General features: G+C 41.2%; 1 protein-coding gene across 1 annotated transcript; it reads right to left on the minus strand.

Moving 5' to 3' along the window:
- Window positions 1-457: 457 nt before the first annotated feature.
- On the minus strand, window positions 458-15,142 carry LOC147058934 (Golgi apparatus protein 1-like). Its single transcript, XM_085908048.1, has 26 exons — window positions 14,750-15,142; window positions 10,777-10,806; window positions 9,386-9,472; window positions 8,852-9,067; window positions 8,563-8,766; window positions 8,380-8,451; window positions 8,103-8,289; window positions 7,650-7,867; window positions 7,358-7,479; window positions 7,142-7,243; window positions 6,728-6,881; window positions 6,045-6,182; window positions 5,067-5,153; window positions 4,922-4,984; window positions 4,678-4,791; window positions 4,485-4,573; window positions 4,175-4,292; window positions 4,001-4,093; window positions 3,790-3,927; window positions 2,813-2,936; window positions 2,602-2,744; window positions 2,409-2,510; window positions 2,229-2,336; window positions 1,940-2,060; window positions 1,737-1,843; window positions 458-1,219 (listed from the first exon to the last, which is right to left on the minus strand). The coding sequence occupies exons 1-26, from the start codon at window positions 15,071-15,073 to the stop codon at window positions 1,052-1,054; spliced, it is 3,429 nt and encodes a 1,142-aa protein (XP_085764174.1). The 5' UTR covers window positions 15,074-15,142; the 3' UTR covers window positions 458-1,051.
- Window positions 15,143-16,763: the final 1,621 nt, after the last annotated feature.

Raw genomic sequence — 16,763 nt, forward strand, 5'->3', positions numbered from 1 at the left:
TGTTGTTCAATAATTGTTGCTCTTCAATAGGATGTCAACTGTTTGAACAAGTTCATGGTTGAGGCGAATCATTACTATACAAGATTATAATTACAACCATTTTTTTTCTCATCATTGAGTAAATGTTACATATTTGGGATTTTAACTTGCTTTTAGCTTTTCTTGCTATTGAAAATAGGAGACAATCTTCATATAAGCAATTGTATCATAAATCTACAGAAAAATGACCATATCAAATTCCTATAAAGCAACACTGGCAGATGTGTTCAGAGCGGGATGCCTGTTGTTGCTATGCTGTGATGATTGATGGGACTTGAAGGCAGCAAACTATGTGGAAACACGTCTCAACACTCCTCAAATAATTTTGGCTTGCACTCCAGTGATCAAATATTAAATACAGAAGATATATAATACAGTAACCCTCATCCGCACTGCTGTCTATGTTGACTTTTTACTGACTGCATTGTTTGGCTTCACAATGCAAATCTCATCGAAACAATCAATACAAAAAAGGCATGAAAACAAAATACCAATTGGCATGATTATGGTGAGAAGAGTTTAACCTTCGTGAGTGTTAGCCTCACATGGCGAGTCATAGCAGATCCTGTACATGAATAAAGAGGAGGGGACGCATCATCAGAATTGATCCGAAATTGGTACAAAGCAACAGCAAAATGTCTGAAAGTTTGCCTCAACATCTCAAGTGCTGTTTGACGTCTCTTCTTCAGAAGAAATGAAGCGCTGCATGCTCCAGAGTTCTTTCAAACTCGGGGAAAGGTGTCCTAACCTCAGCGGTCCTCAGTCATGTCACTCGCAGTGCTCCTTTTGATACTGGCTTATCGCAAGCAACTCAAAACAAAAACAATAAAGAAAAAAATGCTTTGATTTGATGAGACAATTGGTGTTAGGCAATATCACAGCGAAGCTTGAAAAGAGGAGGACCACATGTGAGCAACTGGCATTGGCACTGGGCATGTTGGCTGGTGACAGACTGAGGTTGAAGAGGACAAGGACGAAGGGGGCGAAGCAGGTGACGATAGCTCTCGGGCTTCTATCGGTCCTTCAGTTCCCGCGTCACGCGCTTGGTGATCCGACCGCACAGCAGCCCCAACAGGAAGAGAACGCACAAACTCAGGGCGATCATGAGCAGGATGTAGTTCTTGGAGGGCGAGGTCATCACCTGCACGGCCAGATCTGATAAGCCCTCCGCCGGTGCCACCTACAGGACAACATAGAGTTGAATGAAACGCGAAAAATTGAAGATAATTTGTTTGAATTATTGTTGTAATGGGATTTGTGATTTGCAGGTTTATGTTCACACCACACTTAGTAGAATCTTGGGAAGTTGTCGTGGTGAACACTTAAAAGCGTGCAGGTAAACGTTTTGAATACGTTTACAACTCTAATCAAATGGATAAAAAAAAAATGCCCTTCCTATTAATTCATGGTTCATTTGCCTTTATTTTAGCATGCACCCAACCTCTATAACCAAGACATTTACTGCATGTATAATAAATCTGATATAGTAGCTTGTTCATTTACAGCTTGTTTGTTAAAAAAAATCATGGGAAGAGAAACTTGAAAAAAATTGCATACAAAATGGCAATATTGAGTGGAACAAATGCATTACATTGCATATATCATTTTTCAAAATCGCTCAGCTCTATTTCACTTCCCTGTCTTGACGTTGAAAAGGTTTCAATGAAGGTGAAAATGGAAATCATCCCAGTGATTACCTTAGCCGCGTAGCTCCACATGTCGATGCGGTCCTGAAGTCTTTTCTTGCACTCAGGCTGCAGGCGAACTCGCTTGTCCTGCAAAGCCTCCATCAGACATGACATCTCTGCATGGTGAGAAGAAAAAGAACAGCAGAGGGAGGTTGGTTCTTTTCAACCATAGTATTTAATCAGTGACATGCGATGATGGTGAAAGCACCCACGTCTTCCCCTTCCCGGCGTGATGGCAGCACAATGATGTTTGAGGTCCAAGGCACAGGCAGTGTGGAGAACCGGGTCCACAAAAATGTCTGCTTTACTCTCTTTGAGCATGTTCAAAACCTCCTACACACAAGCACAACAAATCAGGGAGAAGAACCCAAAACGCAAACATCTTCACAATATAGTTCAGAATGATAATTGAGCCATTTACAATTTTTCCCCCCCCAAAACTCAGACGTCAGCATCAGGCTATCAAATATTATGATTTTATTTGTTCTCAATGATACTTACCTTTTTACAGGCCTCCTGTTTGATCTTGAGCAGGTTGACTTTCAGACATTCTTCTACCTGACCAGTCTGCTCCTGAGCAGCTGCCTCTTCGGCACACAGCCGAGAGATCTGGAGAAGGAAGCGGCATTACAAGAAGCGGACGCCAGAAAGACAAAGTACAGGTTTTAATGACCAGCGTACCTCATCCGAGCAGTGCATCTGCAACTGGGGGTCCAGTCTATAGTCCAGCGCCGATTCCTGGAGAATAACTCGAATCTGGTCTTCACAGTCTGCGGACAATCTCTAAACCAAACCAGCCCGTGATGGGCAACGATAAGCAAGTCTGACTTTGCCTTCTCTTGGAACCGGAGATGTCTGATGATTTTGGACTGACCTGATCAGCATATTTGAGTTTGAGGCAGGCGATCACTTGACCCTCCAGCTCGTTGTCCTCGCTCGCCTTGTTCAGGATGGATTGGCAAAATTTGGGGATGTCGGCTCGGCAAGCTTTCCTTAACACCGGGTTCAATCTGTAGTCTGGAGAAGGATTCAGTTCAGATTTCAGTCTGACTCTTCAAATGCTGCTCTGTCAAATGTTCACACACCTGTGTTCTGGGTGATCTGCCTTTTGGTGATCATTTGTTTGCACTTTGGATCCATCAACTCACTGTTCTTGTTCTGTTTTAGACACTGGAGAACATTCCTGGCATCGGCTTCAGTGCAGAATCGCTGCAAAAGAACGTTTGTGATAATCAGTGGTGGGAAGTACAAAGTGGATTCTGTTCGTAAGGCCATTTTTCACCATCAGGACTGTTTCAGTGGATTTTGTGTGCAGAGAAGGTTATTTTTTTCCCCCCCCTCAAGTAGTCTATCCTTTTTTTCCTTTTACTCAAGTTTGTCCTACTTCTACAAATCTTTATTTTTTTTCGCAAAATTACAGAAAGTACACATGTACTTTTGCCACCTCTGGCGATATTGCTGAATATTATTTTACATACAATAAGGTTCATAAATATTGGGACACGGACACAAATCTCAAAACACCACCACAATGACTTTGAAAAGAAACAAGATGTGCTATAATTTCCGACTTTTAAGATTTACTTTAAAGGTATCCAAATCAGGTGAATGGAGTGGGGAAAGTTTGTTGGAAAGGTTTGTATAAATACCTTCCACTTTTAAGGGAGCAAAAGTAACAGAACAAAACAACCATCATAAATCAAAATTTTAAGTCACAGCCTGAATTCTAGAACCCACAGACCACCAACGCTTTTTATCTTCAGCCTGTGAAATGTGCGCTCAATCAGATTCAGGTCAGGTGATGGACTTGGCCATTGCATAACAAACTTGCTGCACTGAGTTCTGAAGTCCCATTACTTCTGGTCCCTTTAAAAATGGGAGACGTATGCTCAAACCTTTCTAACGTTCGCCTGGTTTGAATGTAAACACAAGTGAAGTCTGTGCAGTTGAAGCACATGTAGTCAGTTTCATTTCAAATCTATTGCAGTGTTGTTTAGAGCCAAGGAAATGAGAATTGACGTGATTCTTGTGACGTCTCGATATTTGCTCTGCTTCTCCTCACCTTGATCATCTGCTTGCAGACTCTCATGAGCTGGTAGTCGAGCTCTGGGTCAGTCATCTCGGCCTCCTGCAGCTTGAAGATCCGCTGGTGGCAGCGCTGACTGAGCTGCTTCTTTTGCTCCTTTAGACACTCAATCATCTGAGGAGAAAGGCAAAGACTGAGTTTGTTGGAAGAATTGCGGAATTTGTAGATCTAACGTTCCTCATCTTACCTGAGCGTTGCCAAAAGCCACATTAGGACACAGACGACTGATGTCGGACTTACAAGGCTCGTACAGCTCCGGTTCCAACCTTATATCTTCTGACTAGAAGAAGAAGAATAAATTTGAGTTGAAATGTGTATCGGCTTCATCTGGCAGAAATGATTTTCGACAGGCCATCCCAACCATTTCTAGCTCCTCCACACGCAGCTGTTTACGACATTTCAGGGAGACCCGCTGCTCTCTGGCCTCCTGCAATGTGTCGTTCCTCACTGTGGTGCTGAGGCAGATGACCACATCCACTCTAAATGAGAGGATCATTCGTGGTTAGCAATCCGATAAGTTAAAAAAAATCTCTTTTTTCTTTTAATTGATCCCCTGAGGGAAAATTCCAGATAGGCCATGATGAGTCAATTCAAGTGTGACAAATTTGGTGTTCAATATGTACTTTGAAATGGGCACAAGAGAGAGTAAGGCAGAAATGTAGTGTGCGTACTTCTTTTTGATGTTTGGACACAAGCGAAGCACATCTTCCTTACAAGCCATCTTGAACTTATAAGAGAAGCGGAAATCCTTCATCTGAATCTTTACAAAAAGACAAGACGACTTATAAAAATCTGCAGGCATGTTTATAATCCAACACTCGGAACAGTGGGAAATGGGCTTTAAAAGAAGAAGCCGAAGCTTACCAGCTGGAAGTGTGTGACGCCAACTGCACACTTTTCGTTCATCTCCTTTTGGTGCTTGTTCTGAACCAAACATTCCATAAGGTCACCGGTGTCTATTTGGTTGTCAGCCAAGTCCTAAAGACAAACACACAAAAGCTTACTGCCTTCTACTGTTCTATTCAAGTTTGTCCAAGTTTATTATATCTGACAAAGAGTTGTTTGTTTCTGGTAGGTGTGTCTCAGAAAGTGGTAGAAATATTCTCACATGGCAATGGGCCTGGATCATGGGTTCGCAAGCTCTGATAAGCAGTGCATCTATTTGGATATCCTGAAAAGGATAACAAGGAAACAATGTCAGGGTTAAATGTACGATGGCCACATGCTCCTACTTAAGCGATGACGTTGCTGACCTCTGACTCTAATTCTGTCAGGTTGCCTACAACATCCCTGCAGGCAGACACCAGGTCTTCCAAATGTTCCTGCAGACACTCGAGCTCCTGGGAAGCAATACACAAACACATCTCAAATGTAGCTTGACAAATGAATCCCCTTTTGGGGGGGTCTCAACACTGGTCAAATGTATTGAACATATATTTTCAGGGGTCACAACTCCTCCAAACTCATTCTGCAGTGTCTCCTGGCACTACTGGAAAAAACGCCACAACACTAGTTACATCGATTAACAAGAAATTCACTTCATAATAGGATGCACAAAAGGAAGTTTTGTTTGAAAGAGCCATACGCAACGTTTTTTTGTGAAAAAACAAAACTTAAATAGGAAATTAAACATTTTTCATGAGAAGAGCAGCCATTAGAATAGGTCAAGTATTTTAGTCAGCAGTTGTATTCTCATGGATGTATCTTTTATGGAGGATTTTAGAGCTGACTGAGGGAAAAATTACGTTGTTTTTTTTTCATTCATGTGGACCACGTAAAAAGTGGCTTCTCGGAGTGCCATGAGAAATTATCCAATGTCATTTAAAAGGATTATCACTTTACCTCAAATAATGTTTCTTTATCTATCAATGGCAATGAGGTATAGAGGCAAAATTTTCACTATGTGGCTGTAGGAAGGTAGGATAAACCTGTGTATTCACTAGTTTCCATTAAGACTAAGGCATGGTTTGCTGCGAGAACATAAAAGGCTTAGATTGAACATTAAGTTAGTCAATTTGTTCTTCGTAAATTGAGACAAGATCAACATTATATCAGTAGACATACATGCATGACATTTTTTGTTGGGTGTGCATTGTTATGAAAAATAAATGTATGCGTTGGCTGAATAAAAGTTGGAAACCGCTGATGTACCGATGTGGCCAAAGGGAAAATAACCAAGTAAATAAACTCGAAAAAATAAGCCTACAGATGTGAACAATCATTTGTCTAACCTGTCCAGTGTCGGTCTTCTCGCTGCACCATTTGCCAAGGTCGGTCATGCAGCGCTTCTGCAGCTCAGGGTCCAGTTTAACATCCAGCGCCCTCTGGTGGAGAATTCGCTGAACCTCCACTTTACAGTCTCGAGACAACTGCAGACGTAAAGACAGCCCCTCACCATTATTCTAAGACACTGACGTGAATACCTAATAGGATAATTAGAGGCAAAATAAACACCATTATTATACCACCCTCAATATTACGACCATAATTAACATCTTGCTCAAATAAAACCGGTCTGGCAGTGTCAGTATTCATTTTGTAAGTGGTCATAATGTTTTGGCTGGGTGATGTTTAATACCCATTATGCCAACATGCCATCATTTTATCATTTCCTATTATGTAAATTAAATATCCATTTTTAAAAGCCCAGCAAAAGCTACCACAGATTCAATGATCCAAAGAAATTAAAATCTTATTTCAGTACCGATTCACCACGATCAATGCCATCAAGCATCTTAATCATTCACATTTTTCACCAGAATCTCAATTGACAGAGGTTGTAGACCACTTACCAGAATTTCAGTGTTTACCTATTAAATTTAAAAACATGTATACGTTTTTTTTTAATGACAAGAACAACTTGGAATTGCTCCAACACAATGTCAAGATGAGAGTTTCTGCTCTCATGTCATACCCGACGGCCCTGCTCCTCAGTGCGGTAGGCATGGCGGTACAGGCAGGAGAAGACAGCGCCTGGCGGCATCAACTCGCTGGTCTCATTCCAGCCATGCGTGTGACATAGTCGGGCAGCGTCGCCTTGGCATTTCTTGTACAATATAGGGTCCAATCTAAGACAACAAATTGGAGCACACCACAGTCACTAAGCTCGTCTTTGCAGTGTGGTATGTGATCAGACTATGTGTAGAAAAACGGAGTATGAAGGCTGAAAGTTCTACAATCCAAAGAACAACAATGTTCATCTATAAAAAGATTGTCCACATGGGTTAGTAATTCCACTTGACAAGTAAAAATAGAGCAAGGAGAGGGTCAGGCCTCAGATGTCGGGGCAATTGGCTGGTTGATAAATCCTATCAGTGAGTACACTCACTTCCAATCCCTTGATATAAAATACTGGAGCTCCAACAGTCGATGCTCACAATCCTCCACCATCTTTTCTGTATACAGATGCTCCATCAGACAAGACAAAATCCTACAAACACACAGAGGGAGGGGGTCACTCTCTAAAAGGCAGGTGCTTATTCATCTGAATAATATGACTGATTGTTCACATATTTTGTGTGCTCGTGTGTGTATGTGCCCTCACATTGGGTCTCCATTGCGGATATGTTTGCAGGCTGTCTGGATGACGGACTCACAGGCCTCATTGAGCGCTCGGTCGATCCTGTAGTCGGCGCCGGGGTCGGCTGACTGAATCAGTGTCTGAAGCTGAAGTGGAAGGAGAGTTAATGGAATTATTCAAAGGCAGCAGCAAGAAATGAAAACACCGCAGACTACATAATGTGATTGGAAAAAATCATTTGCACTATTTGCTCTGCATACGAGCAAAGTGACAACCATTGTTTATGTATTCCCTCGCGTTCCCCCCCGTGACTTACAGCACTCTGGCAAACACCGTCGACTGAGGCGCTGCGGTCGCCGCGGCCGATTCTCATCAGGCAATGCAGAGTGCGGCCTTTGCGGTGAAGGCCCGAGCAGTGAGTCTCGATCTCTGCTCGGCAGTGCAGCACGATCTCCGGACTGAGGGAGAAGTCCTCCATCAGCATCCGCCGATAGTCCAGCATTTCCCCTTGACACTCGCCGGTGACTGGGCGACCTACACAGGATAAAAAGATCATACAGGGAAAAATAAATAAATAAATGGATGAAAATGACTTCATGATTATACCCTTGAAAGTCAGCGCCACTCCTCATTTCATCAATGACACTTTTCAGCAAGGATTCAGCAATTGTGAGTCCCAGCATAATTAGTCAGGGTTATTTCACATTAGAGAGATGAAAGAACATTTATCATATTTGAACATCACGTTGAAGCAACACGAAGAGGTCACCTCGGTGCACAGCGGCCTCCAGACACAGGAGCAGGTACGAGAGGCGGGCCTCGCGGGCACGAGGCAGGTTGGTGTCGAGGCTGCAGCGGTGTTTCCTCAAGTCGAGCTTGCAGGCTTTAGCTAGAGAGTAACTGACCCTGTAGTCCTGAGAGATCAGCTTCTGCCGTGTTGTCAGAGCGTCTCTGCACTGTAAGGAGAAAGCCAACATTATAATCCGCAAACACAATCAAGCAACGCGAGTCATGAAACGAGCATGAACCAGTGAGGTGGGATGCACCTTTTCTGACATGGCCTCTTCGAACTTGTGGTTGAACAGGCACTTGTAGACTTTTCCCTCTCCTGCCTGAGTCTAAAATAAAGAGATGGAAAATGGCATCGTAGATTATGACTTGTTTCTCCTTATGGATAGAGTAATATGGATTCATACTAATGATGAGAGAGAAAAAAAGCACGTGCTGACATTTTGGCAGAATCTCTCACGGTCGTCTCGACAGGAAAAGTAAAGATGTCGATCAAGGTGGAAGTCATCCGATGACAGCTCCGCAACCCGCAAGATAGCCCTCTGACACTCCTCTTTGATTGGACGAACTTGATCTTGTTGCTCTGCCTCCCTCACAAAAGCCTTTTCCAGACAAGCGATGACTTCTCCTTGGCTATGGATGTCCTGATGCGTAAAGGCAACAGCAGCGAATGCAAAAGATCAAAACTGACAGGAAAGGAACTAGACATTGGCTTTAACAAAAGGTCACCTTGTGTCCAATATTGATGCTCCCGCAGCGTAGATTGTTGATGTCTTCTTTACATTTGTCCATGAAGCCACAAATTAATCGGTAGTCACTGAAGATAATACTGGTCATCTTGGTAATGTACTGGTTACACTGATACTCGCTGATGTTTCCACGGTGATCGACCAGACAAGATACCAGGTAGCCTCTCCCACGCTCCTCCTCATTACATTCTTTAAGCTGTGATCATTAAAGGAAGGAAACAAATGAAGGCGATTGTGAGTTTAAAAATATGTGACAAAGTGTATGTAAAAAAAGATGGTCATGTTGCATATTCAATAGAACAACTTGCATTACCATTTATTTGTCTACATTATCAGTGACTGCCATACTTAGCGTATTTGCAGATAATTATGGGCAAATGAAGCTTCAAGATAATTCATGAACCCGTTGTGTTGTTGCGTTAACTTAGACCTCTAGATGGCAACAACTGGTTCATGAAGCTTCATTTTCCCATCACTATTTGCAGATAGATACCATTGAGAGCTGAATGCTGACCTCAGTGATGGTGCTCTTGCAAACCTCCATCGCCACCGACTCAAACTTTGGATCAGTGGTCAGATTGAGTTTGTAGTTCCACAGGAGCTGATGAAGAGAGTTATTCAGTGTTTAGATATTCAGCGCTCTCTATTCATTTATTATTCATATTCATTATGTTTCCATTACGCAGAGTTACTTAAAGTCATTTGCTGTGAACATAAAATTGCTGCAGTCATAAATGCTGCACAGTAACACGCAGTATATACATAATCTAGGTGTGTCAAACAAATACAACATGTCTTTTGTAATTGGGCAAGGCTACTGTTTAGAGAGCCACATTGAGAGTCCAGGTAAATCAAACAAACTGATTATTTTGGTCAAAGAATGTCGTTATTATGATGTGAGATTACAAAACTGCTGATGAATGCCCAACAAAATATTTTTTCCCCCACTACATCTTTCAAAGACTGAAGTACTGTAAAATGTATTGGTGTTTCCTGCATACGTATAAAAGGTATCATAAAGGGCTTTTATCTCTCTTTGAGTCCTGAATCATAAAAGTTTAGAATCCATTCATTTGCATCGTCGCGCCAGCTGCTGGGTAAGCTATAAAAAGTATTCCGCCAATGAGAATTTATCTCAAGAAACACTTTAATTAGACCCTGAACTAAAGCGTCAAAAAAGACATTTATCTGGGGAACAAAAATCTGAGAAGTACATGATAATATAAACAAAACGGTGTCAGTAAGTTGATTAGCGCACACTGCTGTCTGATCCCACTAAGAGAGAAAAAAAAAAGCACTGAATCCCAGAGAATGTTTCTGGGGATTAGCGAGATTTTTAATGGTTTGATATACAAGCCTTTTGGTTTTGTATACGCTGAATCAATCTAATACTACAATTTAAATTCATGAAAAATAATATGCTGAAAAGTAAACAAGATTTCAGGACAAACACATCACCCTAGTACATGTTCATGAAAGTAGGTTTTCAGATGATTTTTTTTCCCCTCTTCAAATCTTCCTGTGTTCTTTGTGTCTTCTTTGTTGAGGTGTTGGCTATTCTTCTTTGTGAATGGGAGATCCAATAAGAATATAACACCATGTCAACACAAGAAAAGCTGTTTTGTGTGTTTCAACTGAGGCAACCTCTTTCCATAAATCCTCTCTTAACACCTTGGCGTGTCACTGATCTCTGGACGCTTGATATGTATGGAGCAAGACCAGCTTTTGTAATTAATTGTTCCTGCAGAAAACCTGGAATGTGTATGCGGCAGTGATGAGCCATGATGATGAATCACTTTTAAAAAAACAACAACAACCGGTTACACAAAGTTTACAACAACAAAAATCCTACCAAGACAATAATGCAAACACAAGGCAAAAAATAAATTGTGTTTATGTACTTACATGGTTGCAATCAGGAGCCATCTCAGTTTCCTGCAGACACACAAAAGCAGAAAATCGTGACTCACCATCTTAATGGCAGCGACACTTCAGTGCATATTTTCACAAAAAATATTGTATTTAGTGCCGCAAGTTAGGAATGTTCCAAACCCTCTTCAGAACATAATTTATCCAACATACTGTATGCATTGTGTGAATTATGTCCCAGTTTAAAAATATAATTCAGGTGTATGCAAATTCTGTTTTTAAGGATGACCTATCAAAGCTAAAATGCTGATTTTACCATGTGTGGTAATTTATAGCTATGTTGGTTTTGAATTTTTTTTCAACTGTTGCTAAAACTAACTTTTGATTCATAATTGATATATTAGCATAGTACAAATTATATTATAAAAACTGATGTGATTGAAGGCAGAGTCAGACAGACAAAAAACATGTAGGAAGTTTGCTTGCGTCTCCGTTTAAAAAAACGGTTAAAAAATTGTCGAGTGTAGTTTTACTGCAACTATAAAAGCCTGGGGTGTGGTAAGGTAGTAGTTATGTGGTGAACTGGGAATAACAGAGAAATGTGAGTAGCAAAATGAAGTTCTTAATTAACATTACATTATGCGTTATCCAAAGAAACCCAGCAGGAAATGTTGATCATACAAGTTTCACTTTGCATAGAAAAGACAAGGAAGGACATAATCCAAATCCTTCTCTGCCAGCAGGAACAGGGACACAAATCTATCTCTTGACTTTCCACTAAATGTTACAAGGACAGAGGAACGGACAAGGTTAATGACGAAGACGACTCTCAGCTAAAGCCGAGATATAAAATTACCAATTAGTCAGACTATGAGTTATTAATTAAAGCCAATGTATTCTATTCAGATCAAAGGCCTGGAAACATGAGCAGATTGATCAATGCAAATCATCAAAGCATTGAAATAGCATTGACTAATTGGAGTTGATAAGGGCATGAATGGGATGGGGGAAATCCCTGCAAACTTCAGACTAACCGTAGTCACAAAAAACAAGGGCAGTGGCTTGAATATAATGTAAGCCCCCACGACTGGCGGATAATAGGGTACAACGCCTCTAATTGTACCTTGTGATATAAGTGACCTGACTTGCTGACGTCTATTCTATTCTATTCTATTCTATTCTATTCTATTCTATATGGCATGGTGTTGTAGTTACATCCTACCAGTTCGTTGGTGAAAACTAGTTTTGAAACTGATGCATTTTAACGGTATAAAGGACTCGTTTACATGGGTGTCCCCCGAGAATGGGGAGTTCACTGTGTACATAAATTAATGAGGGCATGATAAGATGCTGATAAGAAGATGGATGCTAATCTTGAAGCAGAAAGTGATGGGATTGACCTCAAACAGGAAGTGTCCGTGGGCTACGTTCCACATGATTTCTTGCTAATCAGTGGTGCCGCTTCTCTGACATCACAATTGAGGCCTCAAACCACCATCAATACAATCTTAAATGCTTTCATGTGACCTCTTGCTGCTTTGCCAGGTTTTGTGTGCTACTGTGTATCTTCTTCCTCTCTAGAGAGGAGGCAGATTTATAAGAGCCACTCTCCTCTTCTGGAGGCCACAGCTGTTACAAAGCTGAAGCAATGCAGTTATCTAAAAAAAGGGGCGAGAGAGCGAGAGTGTGTGTGTGCATGCGTGGATGCGAGTGTGTGTGTGCCTGTGTGTGTTTGTTGGACCATCAACATGGTGGCGAACAGCATGGTGCTGAGGTACCAGAAATACTAACACATATTAGGTAAATCAGCACATATGCATACTTCAGTAGGTGTATGCACAAATGTGAGAAAACTCATTTGGATGATTTTTAAATAGCTGATGCCATTGCAAACGCAGTAAGGTGCCAAATAATGTGACATTGATGTGCCTTTTGACTCCAAGCACTAGTGCAACAGATATGAAATGAAACAAACAAGGAAGTGGTTCAATTGGATTGATTGACGACTGAGCAAAGCAGCACAGGGCTTCTTATTTACTAACTGGTAAACTTTTTCAGTTGACTGGACTGCACAGGATTTGGCCACACTCATTTTTGGAGGAGAAGCATGACTCTATTTGCTGATGTTGTAAATAGCAGACAGTTGTTTAACATTACATATTACATGATTCATATTAGGTCCTCCTATCAGTGTGCAGGCTTGCAGCCAGAATTCTGTTTTGTGTTGATTATTAAGCCATTGCAGTTGAAAGCAGTTAGGCTACTTTTTACCGTTTTCGTCATCAGTTCGAACGGATTTGACAGCTTTTGCTGACTCTCCATCACAGTCAGCGATAGACTGATTTCTTTTTTTTTTTCCTAATCAACCCAACTTGTCATTTTGGCCACAATCTCAAGCTTTGCAGCAGGATAAATTGTGAAATGTTTCAGGCAATATTATCAACTCATATTATTCAACCAAATGCTACACAGGACGGCATTTCACAGTGCAGATTGATGAAGACCTGAAGTATACAGTAAAAGCAACCAAAGAGTTTTTAAGACAAAGCAGTGGAATGTTAAGCAAGGGCAAAGTCAATCACCTGACCTGAATCCAATTGAACATGCATTCCACTGGCTGATGACAAAACTGAGGGGAAAAATATCCAAGCAAGACCTGAATACAGTTGCAGAAGAGGGGCTGAAAAATGTATCGTTTTGGGATGAAAACTGAATCCAATTCTGTTAAAATGATGGAGTGCATATATCAGAGTAATATCTACAGACCGTACGATGGCTGCCAAAGCACTTTACAAAGCCTCACATTCTCTAATGTGATCTGTTTCTGCTTGCTGCCTCACCGTAGTCGGGGGATGCAGGGGTGAGGTTTCTCCAAGGAGGGGTCACGGTCGTCAACAGGGGAAGCCCAACAACACACACACCACACTGCAATCCTAGTTTATTTGGAACTCTTTTACCTTCAAGAAGTCAACTCAATATTGTCTCGTTTGTTCTTATTTGCTCCTACTTTACAACTGCACAAACTCTTGCTCCCATCTTCTTCCTCCAGAATGCTTCTTCACACTCAGTCACAAGCCATCACAATGCACGCAATAACGCCCAAAGTTTTAAACTGATTTATTTGAACCAGGATTTCAGTGAAATACATTATTATTTATCAGTGCATGTTTAATAACACACATAATTCGATATTGTAACGGCATTGTGTTCAATTCTTACTGCAAATATTCTTATTTTTACTGATGCACCAAGTTACAACAAGAACTGTCTGCAGGATTGATTCTTCTGAGAACGTCTTCCATGTGAATGAAAAATTGGCACTGTATGAAATTCTTCACGGAATGATAAAATCAACAGAAATCCCGATGGAATCAGGTACTTATGAATCCATTTTAACCAGCCTGAATTTACAGTGTGTAAAGCACTTTGAAGGTTGACGTCTCTCAGTCCTAGATTGCACCTAGTTTACTCAATGACAAACTTCAATCTCAAGCATTAAACACACATTTGTAAACAAACAAATATGGAGTAAGAAGAAGATGTGGCTGTCCATACTGGATCTGCCCGAATCATAGCTACTACACAGTTTTATTAAGACTATTATTTGATGTTAGAAAATTAAATAAGAAGCTGTCACCCTATCAATCATTTCTGACGGGTTGCACCCAGGAAGCCTGAGAACGAAATAGTTGAGCTCCTTAAAAATAGTAACTCATACGGTTTAAAATAAATAAAACAACTCAGGTAAGTTGTCTCGGTAAATGGGCAAAGATTTTCACCATGTCTGATCTTCTGTTTTTGTTAATGATTGGCTAAAGTGTCTGCTGCTCTCAATATAATCCGTATGCTCAGTGTGTCGTAAAAGTGCTTCGAAAAAAAGGACACAGCAGTCCATCGATGCAGCTTCACCTCCACCTCAATGTCCAGCTGACAGCCATGAATCGAAAGCACCGCGGCCCCGGCGTCGCAGCCAACATCATCAGCACATCAAACGGCGGCTGTCGCTTACCTCTCTGCGGTCCTGTAGACACTCCAGCACTGACAGGTTATTGGCCCATGTGTGTTTGGGACAGAGTCGGGTCAGGTCCTCTCTGCAGGCCTCCTCTTCGGACAGCTTCCAACCGGTCGCCCTTCGAGGCTGTGAGGCCCCGGCAGCGGCAGCGGCGGCAGGTGCATCCTTGGCTTGTGGCTCAGCGGCTCTGAGGACAACCGGATTATTCGGAGGCTCGGCGGGGCCACTGGCGGCTTTGAGGCCGAAGACGGTGCCGAAGCCACAAAGACACACGGATGATAACAGCAGTAGCAGCTGCGGAGAGCGACTGTGCGTCGCCATCTTCACATCACCGTTAACTAGCGCGGTGAGAAAAATACTGCACTACTTCCGGTCAGGTTGTTCACAATAAAAGTGTGCAGTGACGCTAAACACAACTGCCGGTTTAACAATAAAGGACGTACGTTTTATTAACAAGACACAATATCCATTAGATTCATTTTATGTTTTTATTACATCGCATAATAAACAAGACTTCTCATCCAATAATCAGTATACCGCTGGACCAGGGACCACTAGTGTGGTGCCTGCGAGCTTGTTCTCGAAATAAACTGTCCTGTCACCAGTCAAGGGACATTGTGATTTCCTAGGAATGTTGTAGAAGTGATCATTTGAAAATGTCTACAGGCATTTAGTGAAAAAATATTGTTCACTGTTTATATTGAACTGTTTCTTATTGTGAGAAAATATGTGTCTTCATATCAATGAGTATCATTAATAATTCAAAGTGTGTATGCAATGGATTGTTCTTTGCATTGATAAATAGCCTACCAAGAAGTAGCTGGCAATTTCAAGATTGGTGACCCCAGAACTGGAAAAACATTTTATATGTTTATAATGTCAGATTTGACCAAAAATTACATTTAATATTTTACAGAAAAATATTACATTGATATTTAGTCCTGGTGTGTGTATGTGTTGTATGTGTGTGTATAACATTTTTGGATAGAGATTTTTGTGATTACCAACGCTGATAAATGCAACTATGATGTGGGGTAAATAAATGAAAATTAAGCACTACACACAACACAGTTCCTAATGATTTACAAAACAAAAACAGTTTAAAATGTTCTCCTCATTTACCGGTACAGAGTAATGCTTATTTTTGATTGACACTGTCATTATGGTTATAGTTTGCAGTGTTTCTTAATTATGTAAGGATTTCAAAATAGATTCACTTTTACAAAGTTTTAATGACTGGCATTTTTTTTCTTTCGTTTTCTGTGGCAGGATAGAGTACGTATGAACAAATATAATCCTTACTTTACATCAAACTGAAGCTGCATCTGTGTTTTTGTGTGGGCAAAGTTTAACACCCATCTACCTTGGCGTTGGAGCTGCTGATTGGGAAGCAGGGAGGACCATAAATCCTCCTAAATTTAGAGCTGACAGCTGCTGTGAGACTTTTTCTGGGTCTTCGTCAGCCATACTAATCCTCCCACTTCTCGCAGTTATTTACAACTTACATATTTCAAAGATGTATCATGCTGTTCAGATCCTTCAGTAATTGAACAAATCTCCCAATGACGGGGGCCCAAGAGACAACCGACACAATAAGTATCAGATAAATTGAATGCAAAACTTGCGGTTTGTTTATCCGCTTCCCAGTCAAGATGTTCTGTGTATGAATCTCGGTCCCTTTGCTTGGTGGGCTTTATCTGGATACAGTGGCTCTCTCCCATATTTCAAAAATATGCATGAACAAATGTGAGTTTTTTTTCTCCCTAACGAATGGCCCTGGGTGTACCCAACCTCACTCTCGAGAATTTAGAAACCACCTTTTGCTTCAAAGCGAGTCGTTGCAAGACTTCACTGCTTCCTTAGTCATCTAATCTGAATTTGAACTAACACATTTTGCACATGAAGCTGCACTCTCAACAAAGGACAAAACAGACTCATGGGAATTATCCTTTAGCACCCTTGCGCTGCTCATCCTACTAACATACGTTCATTGCAAGTCATTTAAAGGGGT

Source organism: Syngnathus leptorhynchus, chromosome 3 (genome assembly GCF_054491065.1).
Source record: "Syngnathus leptorhynchus isolate UIUO chromosome 3, UIUO_Slep, whole genome shotgun sequence".
In the NCBI taxonomy this organism is placed as follows: Eukaryota; Metazoa; Chordata; class Actinopteri; order Syngnathiformes; family Syngnathidae; genus Syngnathus; species Syngnathus leptorhynchus.